This window comes from Schistocerca americana, chromosome 6 (genome assembly GCF_021461395.2).
Source record: "Schistocerca americana isolate TAMUIC-IGC-003095 chromosome 6, iqSchAmer2.1, whole genome shotgun sequence".
NCBI lineage: Eukaryota > Metazoa > Arthropoda > Insecta > Orthoptera > Acrididae > Schistocerca > Schistocerca americana.
Window position 1 is genome coordinate 265,873,103 of NC_060124.1, and position 22,068 is coordinate 265,895,170.

General features: G+C 45.3%; 1 protein-coding gene across 1 annotated transcript in view; it reads right to left on the bottom strand.

The window, feature by feature from the left end:
* LOC124620085 (lachesin-like) overlaps nt 1-22,068 on the bottom strand; it is a 229,745-nt gene that overhangs the window by 112,678 nt on the left and 94,999 nt on the right. The window contains exon 4 of the mRNA XM_047146754.1: nt 13,347-13,517. Within this exon, the coding sequence (XP_047002710.1) occupies nt 13,347-13,517 (171 nt within the window). The remainder of the gene's footprint in view (nt 1-13,346; nt 13,518-22,068) is intronic.

The window sequence follows — 22,068 nt, forward strand, 5'->3', positions numbered from 1 at the left end:
CAAGTATGCTGTCCACAGGGCTGGTCAGGAAAGCACCACTGGCAAGTCGTATCCCGCTGTGTAGGATTGAGTCCAGCACCCGCAACGGAGATGGGGATGCTGAGCCATAAGCCAGTCTCTCATAATAAAGACGGGACTGGATTAACGCCTGGTAGAGCCGTAAGAGGGTAGATCGGTCGGCGCCCCAGCGGGTGTGGCTCAAGCATCGGAGAGCCTTCAGATGCCGCCAACACAACTGTTTAAGCTGTCGAATATGAGGCAACCAAGTCAATTGGGCATCAAAAACCACACCCAGAAAACGTTGTGTCTCCAACACACCAAGACTTTCGCCGGCAAGATAAGCCGCGGCTCAGAGTGGACTGTTCGTTGCCGGCAGAAATGCATAACGCAGGTCTTGGCAGCCGAAAACTGGAAGCCATGCGCTACAGCCCAAGACTGCGCCTTGCGGATAGCGCCCTGCAGCTGACGTTCAGCAGCGGCAATGCCAATGCAGCTATAGTAGTGGCAGCATATAAGGAAGCCGAGACAGACGTTCCCACCGCCGCAGCGAATCCGTTAATTGAAATTAAAAACAGGCAGACACTTAAAACAGACCCCTGCGGTACCCCATTCTCCTGAACTTGGGAGGTACTATGGGAGGCCGCATCTTGCACGCGGAAGGTACGATGCGCAGGAAAATTGCGTATGAAAATCGGCAGCGGACCCGAAGACCCCTATCATGAAGTGTAGAGAGGATGTGATGACGCCATGTCGAAAAAGACAGCGACCAGGTGCTGACGGCGGGCAAAGGCCGGACGGATGGCTTACTCCAGGCTCACTAGATTGTCGGCGGCAGAGCGGCCATTACGGAACCCACCCTGAGACAGAGCCAGGAGGCCCAGGAGACTCGAGTGCCCAACTCAATCGCCAGCTCACCATCCGTTCGAGCAACTTGCAAAGAACGTTGGTGAGGCTAATGGGGCGTAGCTGTCCACCTCCAAAGGGTTCTTGCCAGGTTTCAAAACGGGGATAACACAGCTTCCCCGCCATTGCGACGGAAACTCACTCTCGTCCCAGATACGGTTGTGAAGGTCGAGGAGGCAGCGAAGGCAGTCCACTGAAAGGTGTTTCAGCATCTGACAGTAGATGCGACCTGGCCCAGGAGCTGTATCAGGGCAAGCAGCTATGGCACTGTAAAATTCCCACTCACTGAAAGGAACATTGTATGATTCAGGAGCCGGCCGAAGTGGCCGTGCGGTTAAAGGCGCTGCAGTCTGGAACCGCAAGACCGCTACGGTCGCAGGTTCGAATCCTGCCTCGGGCATGGATGTTTGTGATGTCCTTAGGTTAGTTAGGTTTAACTAGTTCTAAGTTCTAGGGGACTAATGACCTCAGCAGTTGAGTCCCATAGTGCTCAGAGCCATTTTTTATGATTCAGGATGGTGGGTGCGAAATGAAAGGCTCCAACGTTCCATCCGCTCTTTAATGGAGCGGAAGGCCAGTAGGTAATTCGCAGAAGCGGAACTCAGAGCAAGATGCTCTGCCTAGCGGTTTGCAATTACATCGGAGTCAGTACAAACTGCTCCATTCAGTGAGAGCGCAGGGACACTGACAGGGGTCCGATAGCCTTAGAGGCGTCTTATCTTGGCCCTACCTACGATGGAGAGACTTGGAAGCCAATGGTAGAGACATACCGTTCCCAGCACTCCTGCTTGCGTTGGCGGATAAGGCGGGGGCCCGCGCACGCAGCCGTTTGAAGGCGATGAGGTTTTCTATGGAGGGATGTCGCTTATGACGCTGGAGCGCCAACCGGCGATCTTTAATCGCCTCAGCGATCTCAGCCGACTACCAAGGCACAGTCCCGCCCCGAGGGGACCCAGAAGGACGGGGAATGGCAGATTCTGCGGCAGTAACGATGCCGGTGGTGACCGAGTGAACCACCGTATCAATGGCTTCGTTAGAGAGAGGCGCAATAGCGGCCATGAATGAGAACATGTCCCAGTCAGCCGTATTCATAGCCCATCTGCTAGGGCGCCCAGAAGAGTGACGCTGTGGCAGTGACAGAAAGATCGGAACGTGTCACTACCACACATGTCGTCATGCACACTCCATTTGACAGATGGTAAGAGCCTAGGACTGCAGATCGAAAGGTCGATGGCGGAGTACGTGCCATGCGTCACGCTGAAATGTGTGAAGGCACCATCATTTAAAATGGAAAGGTCGAGCTGTGCCAATACATGCTCAATGGTGGCGCCTAAACCTCTTGCCACTGACCCACCCCACGGAGGGTTATGGACGTTGAAGTCACCCAGTAACAAGAACGGTGGCGGCAACTGGGCTAGCAGCGCAGCGAGGACATACTGTGGGACATCACCATCTGGTGGAAGATACGGACTGCAGACTGTAACAGCCTGTAGAGTCCACACCCGAACAGCGACAGCCTCTAAAGGTGTTTGTAGAGGGACAGACTCGCTGTGAAGAGAGTGAAGGACTTAGATACAGATGCCACCAGATACCCTTTCATAGCCTGCCCGGTTCTTATAATAACCCCTACCGATAGCCACGGAGGGCGGGGGTTCGCATTGTTGAAAACCAAGTTTCCTGAAGAGCAATGCAGAAGAAAGGATAAAGGATGATAAGTTGTCGGAGCTCAGCTAGATGGTGGAAGAAACCACTCCAGTTCCACTGTAGGGTGCTATTGTCCATGGCTGAGAAAGGCATGAAGAGACTGGGAAGGCAGTTTACGCCAGTTGTTCACTCGCTGCCACCGATTCAGCACCTTTGCGAGTAACATCCATGACGTCTGAGGGACCAGCGAGATCAAGGTCCTCAGCGGACGCCAGGATCTCGACCTCATCCTCAGACACAGACCACAAAGGGTGTGGTGGGGTTGGTGCCACCGCCAGTTCTTTGGCCTTAGCGATCTTTCTCTTGGACGTCTCTCACTGAACGTTGGGTTTCACTGGCTGGGAGGGCGTCACCGATTCAGTCTCCGGGACAGAGGAGGATCGCGAAGCCCTACGACCAGCTGCTGGTGGGAACTTATGCCACTGACTGGCGTCATCCTTCCCCCTAGTGGAAGCCTGGGAAGGGAGGGACCCAAGGGACCCCTTACGAGCGGGAGTAGCCGAAGAAATTGGACGCTTCTCCGGCTGAGAAGCGGGGATGGACATCACCGATGGGTGGGAGGGTATTGCTCCTAAGGCAGGTGGCGCAGAAGCAACCGGGTGGGTAGTTCCCCCACGGGCAAGGGGGCAGGAGGAGTAGTACTGCTCGTTGATCCGGCTGGAGCTAGCACAGTTGTTGTAGCAGTGGCGTAGGAAGATGTCATTCACACAGGGTGCAGTCAGTCACATTTCCTTTTGGCCACAGTATAGGTCAGTCGGTCTGGGGTCGTATATTACATGATTTTGCGCTCTTTCTGGAAGATTCTGTAGTCTGGCGAGCAAGGTGAATGATGCTCTCTTCAGTTGACACAGATGGGAGGCGGGACACATGGAGTATTGGGATGTGATGGGCGTCCGCAGCCTCGACATGTGAGGCTGGAAGTGCAGCGGGAAGACATATGGCTGAACATCCAGCACTTAATGAACCGCATCGGGGGAGGGATGTAGGGCTTGACGTCACATCGGTAGACCATCACCTTGACCTTCTCCGGTAATGTATCACCCTCGAAGACCAAGATGAAGGCACTGGTAGCAATCTGATTATCCTTCGGACCGCGAAGAACGCATCAGACGAAATGGACACCTTGGCGCCCTAAATTTGGGCGCAGCTCGTCGTCAGACGGCAAAAGAAGGTCCCTATGGTAAATAACTCCCTGGACCATATTTAAACTCTTATGGAGTGTGATCGTAATGGCAACATCCCCCAACTTGTCACAAGCAAGTAACCGTCGTGACTGGGCAGAGATGCCGTTTGTATCAGTACTGACCCAGAGCGCATTTTGGACAAGCCCTCCACCTCCCCAAACTTGTCCTCTAAATGCTCGACGAAGAACTGAGGCTTTGTGGATAGAAAAGACTCCCCATCAGCTCTCATACAAACTAAGAATCGGGGAGAATAACTGTTACTGCCATCCTGAGACTTACAATCCTCCCACGGCGTGGCCAAGGAGGGGAACGTTTTAGGATCGTGCTTCTGAGCATTAAATTGAGCCCGATAACGCTTAGAGACTGCTGGCGGCTGGCCGCCAGCAAGTGATGATGTACCACGCTTCATTGCGGGTCATCCGCCCTGATGCTACCTATTCCGACCAAGGGCACTCCCCACGGGCGCCACCCAGCCTCAGCAAGAGCCACCTGGCAGGATGGCCATTGCCGGGAGTCTCGATACCCCAGGAGGATAGGCATCTACTCCTTGGCATACGTGGGGAGTTAACGGCGCAGGCATCAGTAGAGTGATCCCTGTGTTCTCAGGGAGCTACAACCAACAGGGTACATGGCGGCCCCACCACAACAGACTGGCTACCGTGCTGGATGTTAGGTGACATGTGGTCCATGGTCACCATCAGTGCAGAAAGTGGCACTGCACAGCGCAAGGTGGAGAGAGCACGCAGGAACGTATCCATGCCCAAGAGATGGAGAGCGGGTAGGACAGCAATGCAACGACGAATAAGCTGGCGAAAGGTCTGATCGCAAAATGGACACAATGCACCAAGTAAGGCGCCCTTCCCCAATAGGCTTGCTCTTCAGAAGAATTTGGAGATATGGAGGTCAAACCCGACAGGGGACCATCACATAAGGCCGAAACTTTTGAGACTCCTTTTAGTCACCTCTTACGACAGGCAGGAATAACGCGGGCCTATTCTTACCCCCGGACCCGCAGGGGGGAATGAGCCAAGAATACCGTATTTCCGGCATTACGTCTCACCACTGACAACGCAGTGGCTGACGACCTCCACTTAACGACCGAGAGGAGAGGCGTTGGCGTACAGTTATCAGTACGAAGAGGCAAAAAAGCTGCATCAAATAGCCGCAGAAATCAATGAGGGACGTATGACTGACGTGGGAGAGTGTGGCGAAATCTGGCGTTAATGGACTATGGAAGCGGATGACCGACGTGAGTGCCTTTGCTGACAGCACGACATCGCCTGCAGCGCCTCTTCAGGGCTCGTGACCATATCGGTTGGATCCCAGACGTTTGGGAAACTGAGACCTGGTCAGATTGGTCCTGGTTTCACTTGAAGCGAGCTGACTGCCAGTCATGGGACAATTATGGGACGTAATCGAGAGGTGAGTTCAAGCACAAAATCAACCACCAGCAACGGTTTCGCAATTATAGATGGCTCTAGAGGCAGCATGGCTCAGTATTTATGAAAGAGACTCTCAACAATTTTCTGGGTATGTGTAACGTCGAGTTGTTGCACTACATCGAAAAGAGCAGGTCCGAAGCGATATTAGGTGGTAATTCATGACTTTTTCCCCCTCAGTATAAGTTCTTTTGTGACGATTCCACATTGGAGATCAACATTGTTTGTAGACGTTATAGAAACACTCAGTGGTGCATTTATTGATGGTTGAGCAGAAAGTAGTACTCGGAATCTGAATCAGTGCAAGGAGGAATACTGTAACAAATGTAATGTCCAATTGGAAGAAATTTGTTCGCCGTGACCAGTGACCAAAGGAGAGAAGGAGGACTCAAGTTTAATGTAATTGCGACATCGAGGTCATTAGAGATGGAATTCAAACTTGACTTTGTCGAGAATGGGAACAGAAACATGCTGTGCCTTTTCAACGTAACCATCCCGGAATTTGGCCTGATCGAATTATGGAAATCACAGAAAACCTAAATCTGAATATGCGGACACGGATTTGAATCGTCATTCTCCCGAAAATAGTGACGTGCGAGAAACGTTGCCATTCAAGTCAAGACATGCCGCAAGGGTTTTCCACAAAGAACTGTTCGCGCAGTAGAATTTTTGGGATGAGGGAGCGCATCCTGATGATTCGTCAGTATTCTAGAGTAGGATTTGTGTGGAATGAGATTCAGACTAGGTGTCTTCCTTGAATATTAACAAAATAGCAATTTGACGAACTGAATTCACACATGTGGGCAAGGTTATAGTTCCTGAAACGTAGGCGTTAGAATAAGACAATATACGACATAAAATTTCTTCTGCGTAAGAATGCAACTATATGCATTAAAACCGAAGCAGCAACACGAAAATTCGGGACAACAACAAAATACAAACAGTGCACAATAGTCGACCTCTTGGCGAAAAACACAGATACCAAAAAATGAAAAAAACTTGCAAACAGAACCATATAACACAACCACAGCCCTGATATTAGTTGGCCTTTGTCATTCATTTACACTTAAATAATGAAGACAAAGTGGTCCAATCCGACTTGTAAAAACCTAACCTGAAACTTTTCACACAGGAAGAATGCACCGAAAGAAATGCGCTGACAAAGTTTTAGCTGCTAAAGCGTACAGGGAGTCTCTAAAACACGTTAAAGTTACTCATATTTGCCTCATAAAGAACCACTTCTAACAATTGTTTGTGCAACCATTCCTGCCCGCCGCGGCACGAATCAGCGACAGATTGTAGCCCTGCATACTGCAAATCCACCGCACACGCTTCAGTTGTAAGCAGTTACAACATTTCAAAAACAATCCAATCATTACTTTTTTGAATAACTGTAGCAGGTTTAATTTTTACACAAGTGACTAGCACAGGAAACAAAATCAAGGCAGCGTAAGATGTTACATGAAGACAACTTGCATCAATGTGGACGTAAATAAGTTCACATGAAATATTTAATAACAATTTCTAAAGCACATTTCTTTTGATAACTTTTGAGTAACGTATATAAAATGTGAAGTGTCTACTGAATGACGAAAGGAAAACATTATCTTTACACCGGGCACACCTGATAAAAGTAAAAAAATAATCCGTTTAGGCGCGTCACAGTAATTACTAGTTTTGTTTAGATAGAAGTGTGTTGGAGTAAGAAATGTTTGTGCTCACTGTTCTGCATATTGTACTGCGTACCAGTCGTACTGTATCAAATTCGTAAAATGTGGTGACACCAATTGATATTTCACAGATGACTAAAGTGTATCAACGCTATTCCGCTGATAAACCTGGAACGACAAAGACCTATCAGAAATTACATTGTCTCACAACATTCTGAAAAATACTTTACAGTGTCAGAAATTTCTATACTGAAGAGCTGAAACTTTTTGTCGTCCTTCTAAAGGCTAATAAGACGTTATGTCCAGGTCAAGGGCCCAACAAAAGCGCCGATTGATTTTATGTAGCCTGTCTGGTAATAAGGCATTTCGGAGGTAATATTGAAAACCAATCTCTTCCATTTTTCCAGATTTTACTACGTCGCTTACGAGACTTTTACGTCCAAATAGTCCTAATTTACCTAGAGCTTCCTCAAGACATGTACGAAGATGCGGAAACAGCCATCCACTCATACGTATCACCGGCATTGTTGTATATGAGTGTGACACAGTACTTATCGATTACACAAGCGAATTTGCCATTCTTCGGGCGAAATAATGAACTACGGTTTGCACGCCGTTCTTGCCCGAAGCCTGACTGGTTTGACTTTATACACAGCATGTTAAGGTACAACTACAAGCTTCGTCTTTGCGTCAGCTACGAATTTTTCTATTGTAGTATCTATTAATATCTTCTACCCTACAAGTCTAATTGAAATAAACCTTCTAGTTTTCCGACTTACCTTTCGTATCATTTTCTGAATGTTTTTAAATATGTCGAAGGAACATGGTAACAAGCAGTATTAATCACACCAGCAATTCAGTGGGCTCAGCGACGTATATCTTCGTCGGTAACTGCACTGACTCTCACGAGCAGTTGTAAATCATTCGAATAGTACTTCTTTCACAATTTTACGAGTTTCATTTTGACCAGTATTTCGTACATAGTGTAAATCCTTATTCATTTATACAACTGACGTTCAGATTTTACGAAACGAAAGCCTATTTGCACATTCCATAACTGTAAACGTTTTCTCCCTCCTTCGTTTCACCAAAAGATTTACAGCCTTTCTCTGACACTGAAAGCTTTCACCGTGATTTATTCTTTGGGCTAGCAAGGTACTGTGTTTTTGTTCTGGTCTTCAATTTGTAAAAAAATCATCGCTCGGACTGCAATTCACGGAATCGTGTTATTCACGTCAAAGCAATATCTTCAATTTCGACACATTTCGAATTAATGTCCGAGAAATTAACTTCGAAATAACGCATACATAGATCTTCAGGAGATGTAGACGATATCGATTGAATACCACGTTCTTCGTATTAATTAGATTCCACAGTGCTGTGAAACTTTGTAATCTGGACAAGAACGAATGCTGGCGTACGTGAAGAAAACACAAAGAAAACATATTCAGCTTTATCTCATTTGTTAACACGATACCGCAAAGAAAAATCTTACTGATTATGTGTATTAAACGAGATTCAAATGAACAGTAACTGCAGAAAATTGTGCCCGATAAACCGGAACGGAGATGCGCATTACAAATTACGATTGCATTGATCGTGTTATCTGTTTACCGATTTGTCGTGAATCAAGGCTATACACACAGCGCGTTGCGCAGGTGCTGTGTCTCGCATCTACGATAGAGGTGAACATTCTTCCAACTACCTGTCGAGCAACGATCATGGCAATATTCAGTTTTATTTTTTAAATATTGGCAGTATTTCTTCGCACCTAAAATTTGAAATTGTATTTCTTTGGAGTAAATAAATGTCAGGACAGTCTTCGACATTTCAGATTGGACAGTTCCCTTGTAAGTCGACAACCGCTCGCTTCGCCAACTACTAACTATTACAAACGCAAGCACCAACGAACTAAAATATTAGCTACAAAAAATTAGGAATTACAGATCTCTGTAGATCGGCGTACGCAGTTCTGGTTACGCTGAAATCGTAATACTCACAGGTAAGATTGACCCAAATGTCGTTTAGAGAAAGCAATCGCACGCCCAACATGCAAGCAGGCTCTGTAGCCTCAACACACCGCACTCTTCACATGGTCCTTCAGTATGGAATATGACTGACAAATCATTACACTCAGTGCGCACTGCTTGTGCCCGTCACCGCACACCAGAGTTCCTTGAATCAAATAATCGGCCAATCCTCTGATGTCGGTCACTAAAGCACTATGTTGTGCTCCCCTTCTAATATAGAAACCCGTCTCTGCAAATTCTTCGGAGTCACTGTCCTCCCGCTAGAGAAATATACCATCTACCCTCCTACCATGTTCGTGCAAACGCTCTTCAGCAACGCTTCACATTGATTGTTAATGGCACTCCAGTTGGCTGGCCACCAATTGTGCCCACTCTCTCGCAGCTCTGATTGCCACCAGTTCGACGCCTCTGTCTCGCTACTCCCTTTAGACAAGTCGGGCACAAGCAACCGTACAGGCCTGGCACCACCCCACAAATCTCCAGCCGCTTACACCACGGCTACCGACGGAGGCTGTTCTTTCTGACGCCGCATCTCCTACCACGCTGCCAGCGTTTCGTCAGCTTCGGCCGCCGCTTCGACCGCGGTTAAGCCCGACATTGATCGCCGGAGACGCTATAGGCTTCCCGACCGCACTAGTGCGGTCATAGCAGTCGATTCCTGGACATGTTTCCCTTTGAGAGTGTACTGGGCCAGGTCAGCTCAGAGTGACACCGTGCTCTTTAAACGAAACACTCACGCGAGATCTACCCCACAGAATGCAGAGTGTTATACATGCGCACTCAGGACAGCAATATTTGATAACAAACCCATTCAGAAATGGGCCATTTGGAATATAAATAACTTGGAACTATCGAAGACAATACACATTAACATAGGTCGGTGTCTGGTCTCCCATGATGTCTTTTGTGAATTCAAGTCACATATCATCATAGAATAACACAACGATTTAACGCGAATGTACATCAGTTGCACTGAATGATCAGGAACGGCGATACATTACAGAATGGCACAAGAAACGTTTCCCGAGAACACCTACATGTTGCTCATCCACAATGAAAGTGGATGGTAATGGTCAGCTAGGACACCGCCTGTATCACGAACAAGTTCCGTTTTGTGCCTGTCCACCACATGCACGTGAATTTTTGCAAGGCTGGAACAATTGCAACGGGAAACCGGCACTTTGGAAGCCAATAGATCCGTTTATGGTCGTGACAGTACACGCCACGCTGTCGGCTGGGAAAGGAAGTCTTCCAAATGGTCGACCAGAACTGTGAACGAATACCTGCAACATCACAGGTTCGGTAGACGTATCCCAGAGCAGTGTCTGGTGAGTTCTCCATGAACATAAACTTCATCCAAACCGCATCCAGAGGATGAAGGCAGTGGGTCAGTCCAGCTGATTTTTCACCACTTATCGACTACCGCGCATAGTTCGTTGGATCATTTTTTCCACAAATGAAGGGCATTTCACAAACGAATGTCTGCCCAACCGACGTTTAGAATCAGGAAAACCCTCATCCCACATATCCCCATGGATTTCAACATCGTTTCGATATTAACGTGTGGGCCGTATTATCCATGGTCGTCTGAATATCCCGCGTATTCTGACGTCCCACCTAACGGGTCATAGCTACTTGGCGTTCCTGTAAGGCGTACCGGTGCAACATTTGGAGGCTTGGCCATTGCATATCCATCGGACTATGTGGTTACAGCATGACGGCGCGCTAGCCCATCCTACACGCGACATTCTGCTACACGTTCACCATACATTTGGGGAAAACTGGATATATGACGATGAACCGATTCGTTGGCCTCCACGATGACCCAAACAGACACATATGTACTTTTCCGGTGGAAATACGTGAAGGATATTGTTTACGAGACTCCATTCCCCTGTAATCGCTGCAGCAGAAGTCATTCTGGACACTCCAGGACTTCCGGGCCGTCTGCATGTGAACATTGCTCGCAGCTATACTTTGTGCTATGAAACTCGTGGTCATCACTTTCAGCGTATGTTGTAGTTAACGCTGGCGCGCGTTGGTTGATGCACTTGCAGTGTGTGTTTCGACATTCTATCAAAGTCGTTTGTCCCCAAACTGTCACATTTATGGACATGAGCTTATTACCAAATATTGCTCTCCCGTGTCCCCTCTATAACACCCATAACTGTGTAGTAGAAATTCTGAGTCATCTTGTAAAATGAACAGTAGCAAGAGGAAAAACAACACCGGAAAATAACGAGCGGTTCCCACGAAGCGGCTGATAGCAGTACATGAGAAAAATAAGTTTCCGAGTTCCTTGCTGTGAACTATAAAATATCATTAAACAGAGAAATACTCCGTATGTAATTGAAGCAAGCCTACATCCTGAAGTTAGATGGCCATCAGAGGTTCTCTTTTTCCTGTAAAAAATTAAAAACAAATTCATTTACATTTGAGCAGTTTTGTCACTACCGTGTCTCACACCACTCTGAGGAAGCTTATTGGCACTTAAAATGTATTTTTTTTCTTATCTGATAGATTCATATCACAGCACGACAACGAAATGTCCATTTTTTATATTGGTTACACTTACTGTGGAACTTATTTTTTAAATATTTTGCAGCATAAACTTTGAAGGCTTTTCAAAGAAAAAGGGGTCACTGGCTACTTTACATTTGGTTTATTTTCGATGGCACATTGTTATTCACTAAGTATAGTTACCATATTAAAATTGCTTATGGAGTTCTAAGGAAAGTCACATATCACTGTAGTATGGACAAAACAGAAGTTAAAGTATTTTATACGTGCGCGCTATCAACACGCAAGTAGCTTGCAGCTCAGTCGAGAACACTTCGTAGAAGTAGACGCACGTTTCTCTAATTATTATCGCTAACTGCTGAAGAAAATGATGAAGACGAAGACATAAGAGGCCAATAGTTACATAACGGTAAAGCTGATATATCTGATACTTGATAAAAAGCTTGACAAAAGTTTCTTCGTAACACTTGGATATAGTCATTTATTATACCAATATAATTCATATTATATAATATGTTAAAGAGACAGTAATTGAAAATTTTTCCATAAATTATATTTTGATGTAGTCTTCATTTAAAGTAATACCCATGCGTTACATTCAGGTTGAAATCTTGAATGAATATTCCAACACTGATACAGACGCTGAAACTCGCACAGATTTTCCGATGACAGCTGTTTCTGATTCTTGAACTTTTCCCGACGTGCTGAATTGAAATTACAGCCGTTTCTGTTGGAAACAAAATAAGATTCCTGCAAGGAAAAATCCGCTATTTGCAAAACAAAGTTGCCTCAGAGTCATCTGAAACTAAGAGCTGTTTCATTTCACAGCTTGCGTATGTGAACAGTAATGAATTTAAAATCTCATGTGATAAGTTTTTATGTAAAGATTTATTACGATTTGTTCCATTAGCTTTTCCTTTCGTAAAAGTTTTCATGTAGTCGATAGATCACCTCCGCTTGGTAAGCACATCCATTCCAAGCCGTAGTAATAAGCACCTGTCGCTTCACGTTTACGCATTTTCGAGGTTTCATTACGGCGTTGAGCGCAACGCTTGGCTTCATACGATGGAAAGAAGCCGCCCTCTGCGTTCCCTTTTATATACTCTCTAGTCTGTGGCAGCACAGTGAAGGCTGGCTGGGTGGGGCAGAAAGGACGGAGCGCTACCAGTTTGAAATTCACCACACAATGTGCACCTCTCAGCACGTTTATGAAGTTTACTCCGAAGAATACGGCGCGCAGAGTATACAGTACAGAAGTAATAAAACAACTGTCATAGACCAAATGTATAAGAAATGGGGGTAAAATAAGTTTGAATTTAGAGTACGGTCCTCTGATGTATTACTATGCCTACATCAGTGACGGTGGTCTCCTTGAAAAATTGCAGTGAGGCGACTCTGTTGCTATAAGGTGGCACCTGTTTAATTGAATAAGATTCGGAAATGTGATCGTCACTTTGAAAAAATGCTATAGGCATATTTTGTCAACAAAAAGGGTAAGCTGTTTAATTCAACAGAAAATAAAATATACATTTCCAAAAAATAATTGCTTATCTCAAAGTTCAGAACTTACAGTGCTCTACCATTTATATAATTTTGATAATGAAACTTGGGAACACCCTGAGGGATGGACAACCAAAATCAATCTAACAAACGGCACTTGATATTTCATGTAGGTAAAATAGTTTTACAGTCGTGGTATTAGTATACTGGAAGAAATTTTTGATCGCGACTTGTGATTCTTGGTCTGTAATGTGGAGAAAGTATACTCCATATCGACAGAATTCTGTTCGAGAGAAGAGCGCCTTTTGTTTGCACTATACTTTGAACACAGAGTAGATCGTTGTAGTTCTGGCTAGACGTTAAGTAATGAGGCCGGAAAGCACACATGATACCAACCTTGCGTGAGGTTGCGGGCTCCCAGCCGTAGCATTATGTGCTCGCCGTCCTCCCGGCGCCACGATATCCGAGGGGTTGGCCGCCCTGAGGCCCGGCAGCGCAAGGTGGCGTTTTCACCCTCGGTGACCGCCATGTCGCCGCTCGTCTCTTCAATCAAGATGTCCGGTGGGACTGTGGACAGGAGGAACATACAGGAATTAGATCAACTGCGCCTATACCCGTAGATCGTTGTGGATTCCTGGTCAGCCAAACAGTTGGAGCTACCGTTTTCTCAGCACAGCGAATACTCTGCTATAAATGCAGTAAAGGTATTCCACGAACTGTTACCATTACAATGTGCTTTATTGATTGTCCTGAAATTACTAAGAAACAAACGAAGGAAGAAAATGTCGAATTTAACATTCCGTACATGATGAGCTCATTCACATTGCGTGTTTAGAGAGCTAGTTGTGCGTCTCAGCGCCTCTAATTCAATACAGCATTGCACAACGTTGAGTGCACTCTTGTTTTTAAATTAGTACCATGTAAACATGAATGAAGCTGTGATCTTTGTTGGTATGACACAAGTTACATAAATATATATTTGCTTGTATTGTCTTGTTTCCAAAGGTGTAAATGATATCACAGTATCATGTTTTATTAATATTTACGGTTGTATGTATGTTACGAAGTTTTGTAAGGTGCGAATGTAGCTAGTGTGAGGAAGCGCTCATTTAAGTAGGTTTGTTTGTAAGAAAAATAATGTGTTTTGAGTTATGGCCGCTTTTAACATAATGTTGTAAGAAGTGATGAGCATAACCGTTTGCAAGAGATCATGAGCATAGCTAAGGTCGTCAGGTTTCCGACGTATTAAATAGGCGGCACTACTGCCCTTCGTTGTCTTCTTCGAGTTCACTCTTTTGTAGGCAGACACCCTGTTTGCGCGGACAGTGGGTTGATATGTATGGGCAATATTCAGTAGGAGCTGAACTTAGTTTCTTGGCGCCAATGCAGCAACACCGTTTCAACACACTGAAACTATTACATGTCACATTGTTTAAGCACAGTATGGAACCAGAATGAGATTTTCACTCTGCAGCGGAGTGTGCGCTGATATGAAACTTCCTGGCAGATTAAAACTGCGTGCCAGACCGAGACTCGAACTCGGGACTTTTGCCTTTCGCGGGAAAGTGCTCTACCAACTGAGCTACCCAAGCGCGACTCACGCCCCGTCCGCACAGCTTTACTTCCGCCAGTACCTCGTCTTCTACCTTCCAAACTTTACAGAAGCTCTCCTGCGAACCTTGCTACCAGGGCTACAGAGTATATCTAGCCACACAAGCGCAACTGCTGATGAAGGATGACAAATACAGACAAAAGTCCGCGAAGTATATACCAGCATTGAGAATAACAACACTATGAACGACAAAGACGATGAAAAAAAAATCGAACAAGGAATGACGAAATAGATGTATGCACTGCGTCCGATTGTTAATAACGCTGATGGCAGTGTTTTTTTTTTTTTTTTTTTTTTTCACGTCCATATACTCCACGTCACAACCAGTGTGTGGCGTCCGGCAATTGGGCACTCAATGCTAAGAGAAGACAACTGCCGACATAGGAGATCACATGCAAACGGGGAAAAAGAAACGAGACCAAGGTATATGCTTGGGGTATACCATAATAGGCCACCCCCGAGAAGACGAGCGTTGAGTGCCGTCAACAAGCCGAGATGTCTCACGCAAAGAATAGTGGAAACAAACAACTAAAAAAACATTTTTGTATATTAAAAAACCTTTTTGTATATTAAAAAAGTAAAAAGAAACCAAAAAAACAAGATGAAAATAAAAGTTCTGCAGCAAAGAGTCATCAACAAGGAATGAAACGTTTCCTTTGCTGCAGAAGCAACGCACCTTGAACTTTCCACTGCAGTGACAACACGCTTTAATATCTTGATGCAGAAGAAGCATCCTTTATGTTAAACGTTCTTTTAATGGCACAGAAGCCAGGCCGAGAAGGCAGAAATTGGAGAGCGCAAGGATGGGTTGAAGGGGAGGAAGGAGAACCTACAAAAAAAAAAAAAAAAAGAAAGGACTGATGATAGGTTCTTATACGTATGGTCTGGGTTCGATTCCCACCTCTGTCAATGATTTTGGATAGGGAGAGGAAAAAAAAAGTAAAAGAAAGGTGGCTCAGATGGATAGAGCGTCTGCCATGTATGCAGGAGATCCCGGGTTCGAGTCCCGGTCGGGGCACACATTTTCATCAGTCCCCGTTGACGTACGTCAACGCCTGTAAGCAGGTAAGGTTTTCATTTCATTGTAATTTCATTCTAACCAGCTGCTTGGTCACCGATGGAATCGGTTCTTTCGGACATATATATATGTGTGTGGTGTCACCGCCAGACACCACACTTGCTAGGTGGTAGCTTAAATCGGCCGCGGTCCATTTAGTACATGTCGGACCCGCGTGTCGCCACTGTGTGATCGCAGACCTAGCGCCACCACAAGGCAGGTCTCGATATACGATAGAGCACTCGCCCAGTTGTACGGACGACATTGCTAGCGACAATACGGACGAAGCCTTCCTCTCATTTGCCGAGAGACAGTTAGAATAGCCTTCTGCTAAGTCCATGGCTACGACCTAGCAAGGCGCCATTAGCCTTACATAGTTTGAGAGTTATCGTATAAATGTCTCTAGAAGAACGATGTATACAACAATAATTAAAAGTTAAGTATAAAGCAGCTACGTACTTTTCTTGCTACCATTCAATAGTTATCCTGTTCCAGAATTCACGCCCTTCTGCGTTAGATAGCGTGCCTATCGGCCCCCTCAAAATAACACTGTGTCGGCACTTCTGTCGACACATCAATATATATATATATAGTTAAGACTCACCGGCCACTTGACAATATTCTTCTTCTGTGCGAATGCACAAACAGTGCCTGAACTCTTACGGAAATCGGCAACGCGCCGCGAGTAATGAGTATAATGGGCGGGGGCACTACGAATGTAGTGCGGGACAATACGTTGAGAATGTGGGTTTCGCGGGAGGCGTGCCAGAGATAAATCCCTGCAGTCGCGCAGTCCTCTGTGTCGTCTGTGGCTCAGATGGATAGAGCGTCTGCCATGTAAGCAGGAGATCCCGGGTTCGAGTCCCGGTGGGGCACACATAATCATCTCTCCCCGTTGACGTATGCCAACGCCTGTAAGCAGCTAAGGGTGTTCATTTCATTGTAATTCCATTCTAACGAGCTGAATGGTCACCGATGGTATCTGTTCTTTCGGACATGTCTGAAACTATATAATACCTTCAACACCATACAGGGACAATGGTTTACCTCACTTAAGAGTTTATTAGTTGACTGAAAAATTAAAAACGGCAAAAATGTGTCAAGGAAAAGGAAAGGGCTTGATATCCAGTAACATTCAGTACTGATGATAGCACGGCGCATGTGGGTGACCAGATTTTCAGTGACTAACAAGTCAATGTTAATGAGGTGCGAAACCAAACGCGTGTTCGTCATGCTTCTCCATAAGGTGTCTTCTATAACTGGCTCAACCTACGCAAAAGCATTGTAATATGGACATCCAAACAAGTCGATAGAAAGTACATGTGTATTCTTTTGAGAACCTTTCAGTAGCTACTGGACTTTCACACTAATTAAGGTGAAGCTGAAGGTGAATCATAAGTTCATCACATTGAACTAGAGAGCAAACTTCAGTGCATGGGTGAAAACGCCTTAGATCTCCAGTCAAAGAGAAATTAGCGGCTCATCCTTCTGCTGGTATTGTGCACTCAATTTCTTGGGATATACAAGACCCAATTTTGGAACATTCCCTGGGAAAGAAGGTAACAGTAAACAGTTACGGTAACAGTGATGTGCCTATCAAAAAACTGAAGCCTGCAAGTCGAAAAAAAAAGCGGAGACCTATAACGATGTATACGCACGACATTTGCCCACAAATGCTATTAAGCCTCGCTAAGCACTCATTTGCGGGTGTTGGAAGTCCTTGCATTCAGTCCCGGTGCCGCTTCTTTCGACTTCCATTTGTTCAATTTGTTTTAAAAGTACGGGAACCGGCGCAAAAGTGTCTTACAATACAGTGCCAAAACTTATTCTGAGAGTATTGGTAAGCTTATGGAACTAGGGCTCTAGTGCATTTAAATGCAGTATGACTGTATCAAAAAGTTATAATTTAATTTCTGTACTGTCGAAATAAATTACAAAAAAATATTCTGCTGATACTTTGTTACAACCTCGAAAGTAATTTCTATGTGTTAGTCTTTGAATATGGACCATGCTCATTTAAGAAGAAGAAGCCCACACTACTTCCTGTTAACGACGAATGGCGTCGAATTAAAAAAGTGAATGAAGAAGTCTGGGATGTGGCAGCAAAGACCTGCCGGTGTGGCCGAGCAGTTCTAGGCGCTTCAGTCCGGAACCGCGTGACTGCTACGGTCGCAGGTTCGAATCCTGCCTCGGGCATGGATGTGCGTGATGTTCTTAGGTTAGTTAGGTTTAAGAAGTTCTATGTTCGAGGGGACTGATGACCTCAGAAGTTAAATCCCATAGTGAGCAGATCCATTTGAACCATTTGGCATTCGGAACATGGAGCCATTGCTGGTGTCCGTGTACAGCAGCTCCAGGATAACTCTCAGAGTGTGGCACAAGCCGTAAAAGGGCGCACGGTCAGCTTTACTTTGAGTGGATGAGTTTTTGGTTCCTGAAGCTGGCCCGAGTACAGCAGCACCGACACGTCTCTGAGGATATGCTGAGGATACGCCACAGCAGTATGCTGATGACACAAGAGAGCTGCCCCGTTGTTTGATGATCCAGTACTTGGTAGGGCAGCAGTCGAGCGACAAAGTCTGGTAACAGGCGACAGGGAAGACGAGTGCCAATTGGTTGCGGGCGCTGGCAGCCAGTACAGTAGCCCCATGTATATGGAGTGCAGGGTGGACACTGTTAGTATATGTCCGGCAGCTGAAGTCAGGAATATGTAGTCGTTCTGTGGAGAGCTGCCGAGGTAGCACAACAAAGCAGCAGTAGAGAAGGGTGTGAACAGTATGGACAAAGCTGCAAATTCGTGTTGTCAAAAGTGCGTTATCCTGGTGGAGTTCAGGCCTGAGATTGCAGCTAACAGACTGACTGATGTTGGTTTCTTTTTCTGTTGGGCAGACAGTGCTCCAGGGCAGGCCGTGCTGAGAATACACAAGTGGATACTTCTGTAGGAGTGGTACTGATCACTGGTTCACAACACGAGTATCATGCCATTGGTGTTCTACAAAAGCATCGCTTGTGCATTCTCGTTGCGCTTCACATTCGAACTGTGACAGCAGTCGGAGGCAAATGTTGATGGTGTTGAGACAGCAACAAATTTGTGGCTTGTTGTTGCTTCAACACCATCAACATTTGTCTTCAAATAACAGCCACGATCTCCTACCATATCATCATATGACAAAATGGCAGTCGGAGGGTTCAGTATGTTCCTGTTTAAGATTTGTCGGAATGTTTTCAAGATTTATTGGAATTTGACACCAACAACCTTGGCATGTGCTGATCCCATCAGATCACCGAAGTTAAGAGCCGTCGGGCTCGGATATCACTAAGACACGTGGCTGTCCAGGTCGACCTTGTGCTGTTGGAAGTGGGCTGTACTCAACCCTTGAGGGATAATTGAGATCGTACTTAACTAAGGAGCAGAAGTTCTGGTCACGAAAACTTACACCCTACAGTCTACATTCAGTGAAGCCTACAGGCTGAGGGTGACACAGGGGTAGGTCAGTACTTCTGGACCTTAAAGGTCTTTTCGGACATTTATTTGACTAAGATAAATGGGATGTAGTCATTCAGAATCGTTAAGTTGTGTTAAAATGTTTGTTGGTGTTACATGTATACTCTAAGACTGACAAGGAATAATGCAAATGAGATGTAAATCAGCAGACATGATGCAAATTTACAAACAAATTATTACAGTTTCGTTTCCATCATTTGTTGAAAAGAAAGATATTTACGAATTGACCAAATCAGTAACTCCTTGGTCATGCTATGGCATTTATGCAAGCAATTATTGTGCTTGGCATTGATAGAGTTGTTAAATGTCCCCATGAGGGATATTATTCCAAATCCTGTCTAATCGGTGCTTTAGATCGTCAATATCGCGTGATGTTTGGTGGGCCATTACCCATGACGCTCCAAATGTTCTCAATTGTTGAGTAATCCGGCGGCCTTTCTGGCCAAGATAGTGTTTGTAAAGCACGAAGACTGATAGTAGGATATCTCGCCGGGCGTTATGTTGCTGAAATGTATGAAAGGCAACCAAACAAGGTGTAGAAATCTGTCGACGTACCGCTGTGCTGCAAGGGTCACGTGAATGACAACCAGATGTTTCCTCCTATGAAAAGAAATGGCGTCCCACGTTCAACTCCTAGTTGCCGAGCAGTATGGCGTGCAACAGTGCGATTGGTGCCCCACCGCTCTCCGGGGCGTCCACAGGCAGGTGTTCGCTGGTCATCAGGAACTCGTGACAGAAGACAATTCTGTTCCAGTAAGTGAAGCTCCAGGCCGCTTACGCTTGCATAAAGGTGAGAAGTAAGGTGTTATTGACTTGCTCAGTTCTTGGAACTCTTTCCCCTGAATAAATCATCGAGTTTTTCTAGGATTGTAATCATTTGTTTGCCCATCTGTACTAATTACTCATTAATGAAACAACAAGTTCACTGTTACCAGTCACCGTTTTATTTATTTCCACGACCCGTTTCAAAGGTTTAAACCGCCATCATCGGGTGGATTTACATTAGTTAGTAAGACATTTCTGTGTGTGTTGTGTTACGATTTGATGGAGGAACTTGTGTCACTGCCTAGTGGAAAAACAAGACACTATTTGAGAACATGGTTTTGGATTTCTTCCGACTAAAAATTAAACTGTTATCTAATGGTAAACATAACTTAAGTGAAACAGAGTACCTCCAGTGGTCACAGGCTCAAATGGTTCAAATGGCTCTGAGCACTATGCGACTTAACTTCTGAGGTTATCAGTCGCCTAGAACATAGAACTAATTAAACCTAACTAACCTAAGGACATCACACACATCCACGCTCGAGGCAGGATTCGAACCTGCGACCGTAGCGGTCACGCGGTTCCAGACTGAAGCGACTTTAACCGCACGGCCACACCGGCCGGCCGGTCACAGGCTCCTTTCGCTGTCGTAACACATCAAATTTGTAAACAAATATGGCGTCAGGAATCTGCTGGGTGCAAGGTTCGTATAGCAGAAGGGAAGACAGAATCGCCAAGCAGAAAGAATATACATCGCAACAACATTATTACAGAATAATTATCTAAAGGATTTGGAGGTGTTTGTTTTGAGGTGTCGAATATATGTGTGTGTACTTCAGGTGGCATATAAATCCGATTTTGACAAATAGCTTAACATTCGTACTCGTTTATAGAATCAGGTGAAATGTTAAAATGACTTAAACTTCATACTTGTTAATAACAATTAGGTAAAATGTTACAGGCCTTATGTACAATTATCATATTGGCTACACCAGTAAAATAATACATAGACGACAATATCTGACTGGGATTAATAGACAGATGTGAGAGGCTGGAAGCAGAAGGAGAGGAAGAGAGAGACACAGAGAGAGAGAGAGAGAGAGAGAGAGAGAGAGAGAGAGAGAAAGGGTGAAAAGAGTGATTGCATGAGAGCAAATATTTACATGAGAAGGGGTCTTACGATTACATATATTTGCTGGCAAATTTTGTTGTTGTTGTCTTCAATCCTGAGACTGGTTTGATGCAGCTGTCCATGCTACCCTATCCTGTGCAAACTTCTTCATCTCCCAGTACCTACTGCAGCCTACGTCCTTCTTCATGTGCTTAGTGTACTCATCTCTTGGTCTCCCTCAACGATTTTTACCCTCCACGCTGCCCTCCAGTACTTAATTGGTGATCCCCTGATGCCTCAGAACATGTCCTACCAACCGATCCCTTCTTCTTGTCAAGTTGTGCGACAAACACCTCTTCTCCACAATTCTATTCAATATTTCCGCATTAGTTATGTGATCTACCCATCTAATCTTGAGCATTCTTCTGTAGCACCACATTTTGAAAGCTTCTATTCTCTTTTCGTCTAAACTATTTATCGTCCACGTTTCACTTCCATACATGGCTACACTCCATACAAATACATTCAGAAACGACTTCCTGACACTTAAATCAATACTCGATGTTAACAAATTTCTCTTCTTCAGAAACTCTTTCCTTGCCATTTGCCAGTCTACATTTTATATCCTCTCTTCTTCGACCATCATCAGTTATTTTGCTCCCCAAATAGCAAAACTCCTTTACTACTTTCAGTGTCTCATTTCCTGCCGGCCGGTGTGGCCGTGCGGTTCTAGGCGCTTCAGTCTGGAACCGCGTGACCGCTACGGTCGCAGGATCGAATCCTGCCTCGGGCATGGATGTGTGTGATGTCCTTAGGTTCGTTAGGTATAAATAGTTCTAAGTTCTAGGCGACTGATGACCTTAGAAGTTAAGTCGAATTTTGTGCTCAGAGCCATTTGAGCCATTTGTCTCATTTCCTAATCTAATTCCCTCACCATCCCCCGACTTAATTCGAATACATCCCATTATCCTTGTTTTGCTTTTGTTGAAGTTCATCTTATGCCCTCCTTTCAAGGCACTGTCCATTCCGTTCAACTGCTCTTCCAAGTCCTTTGCTGTCTCTGACAGA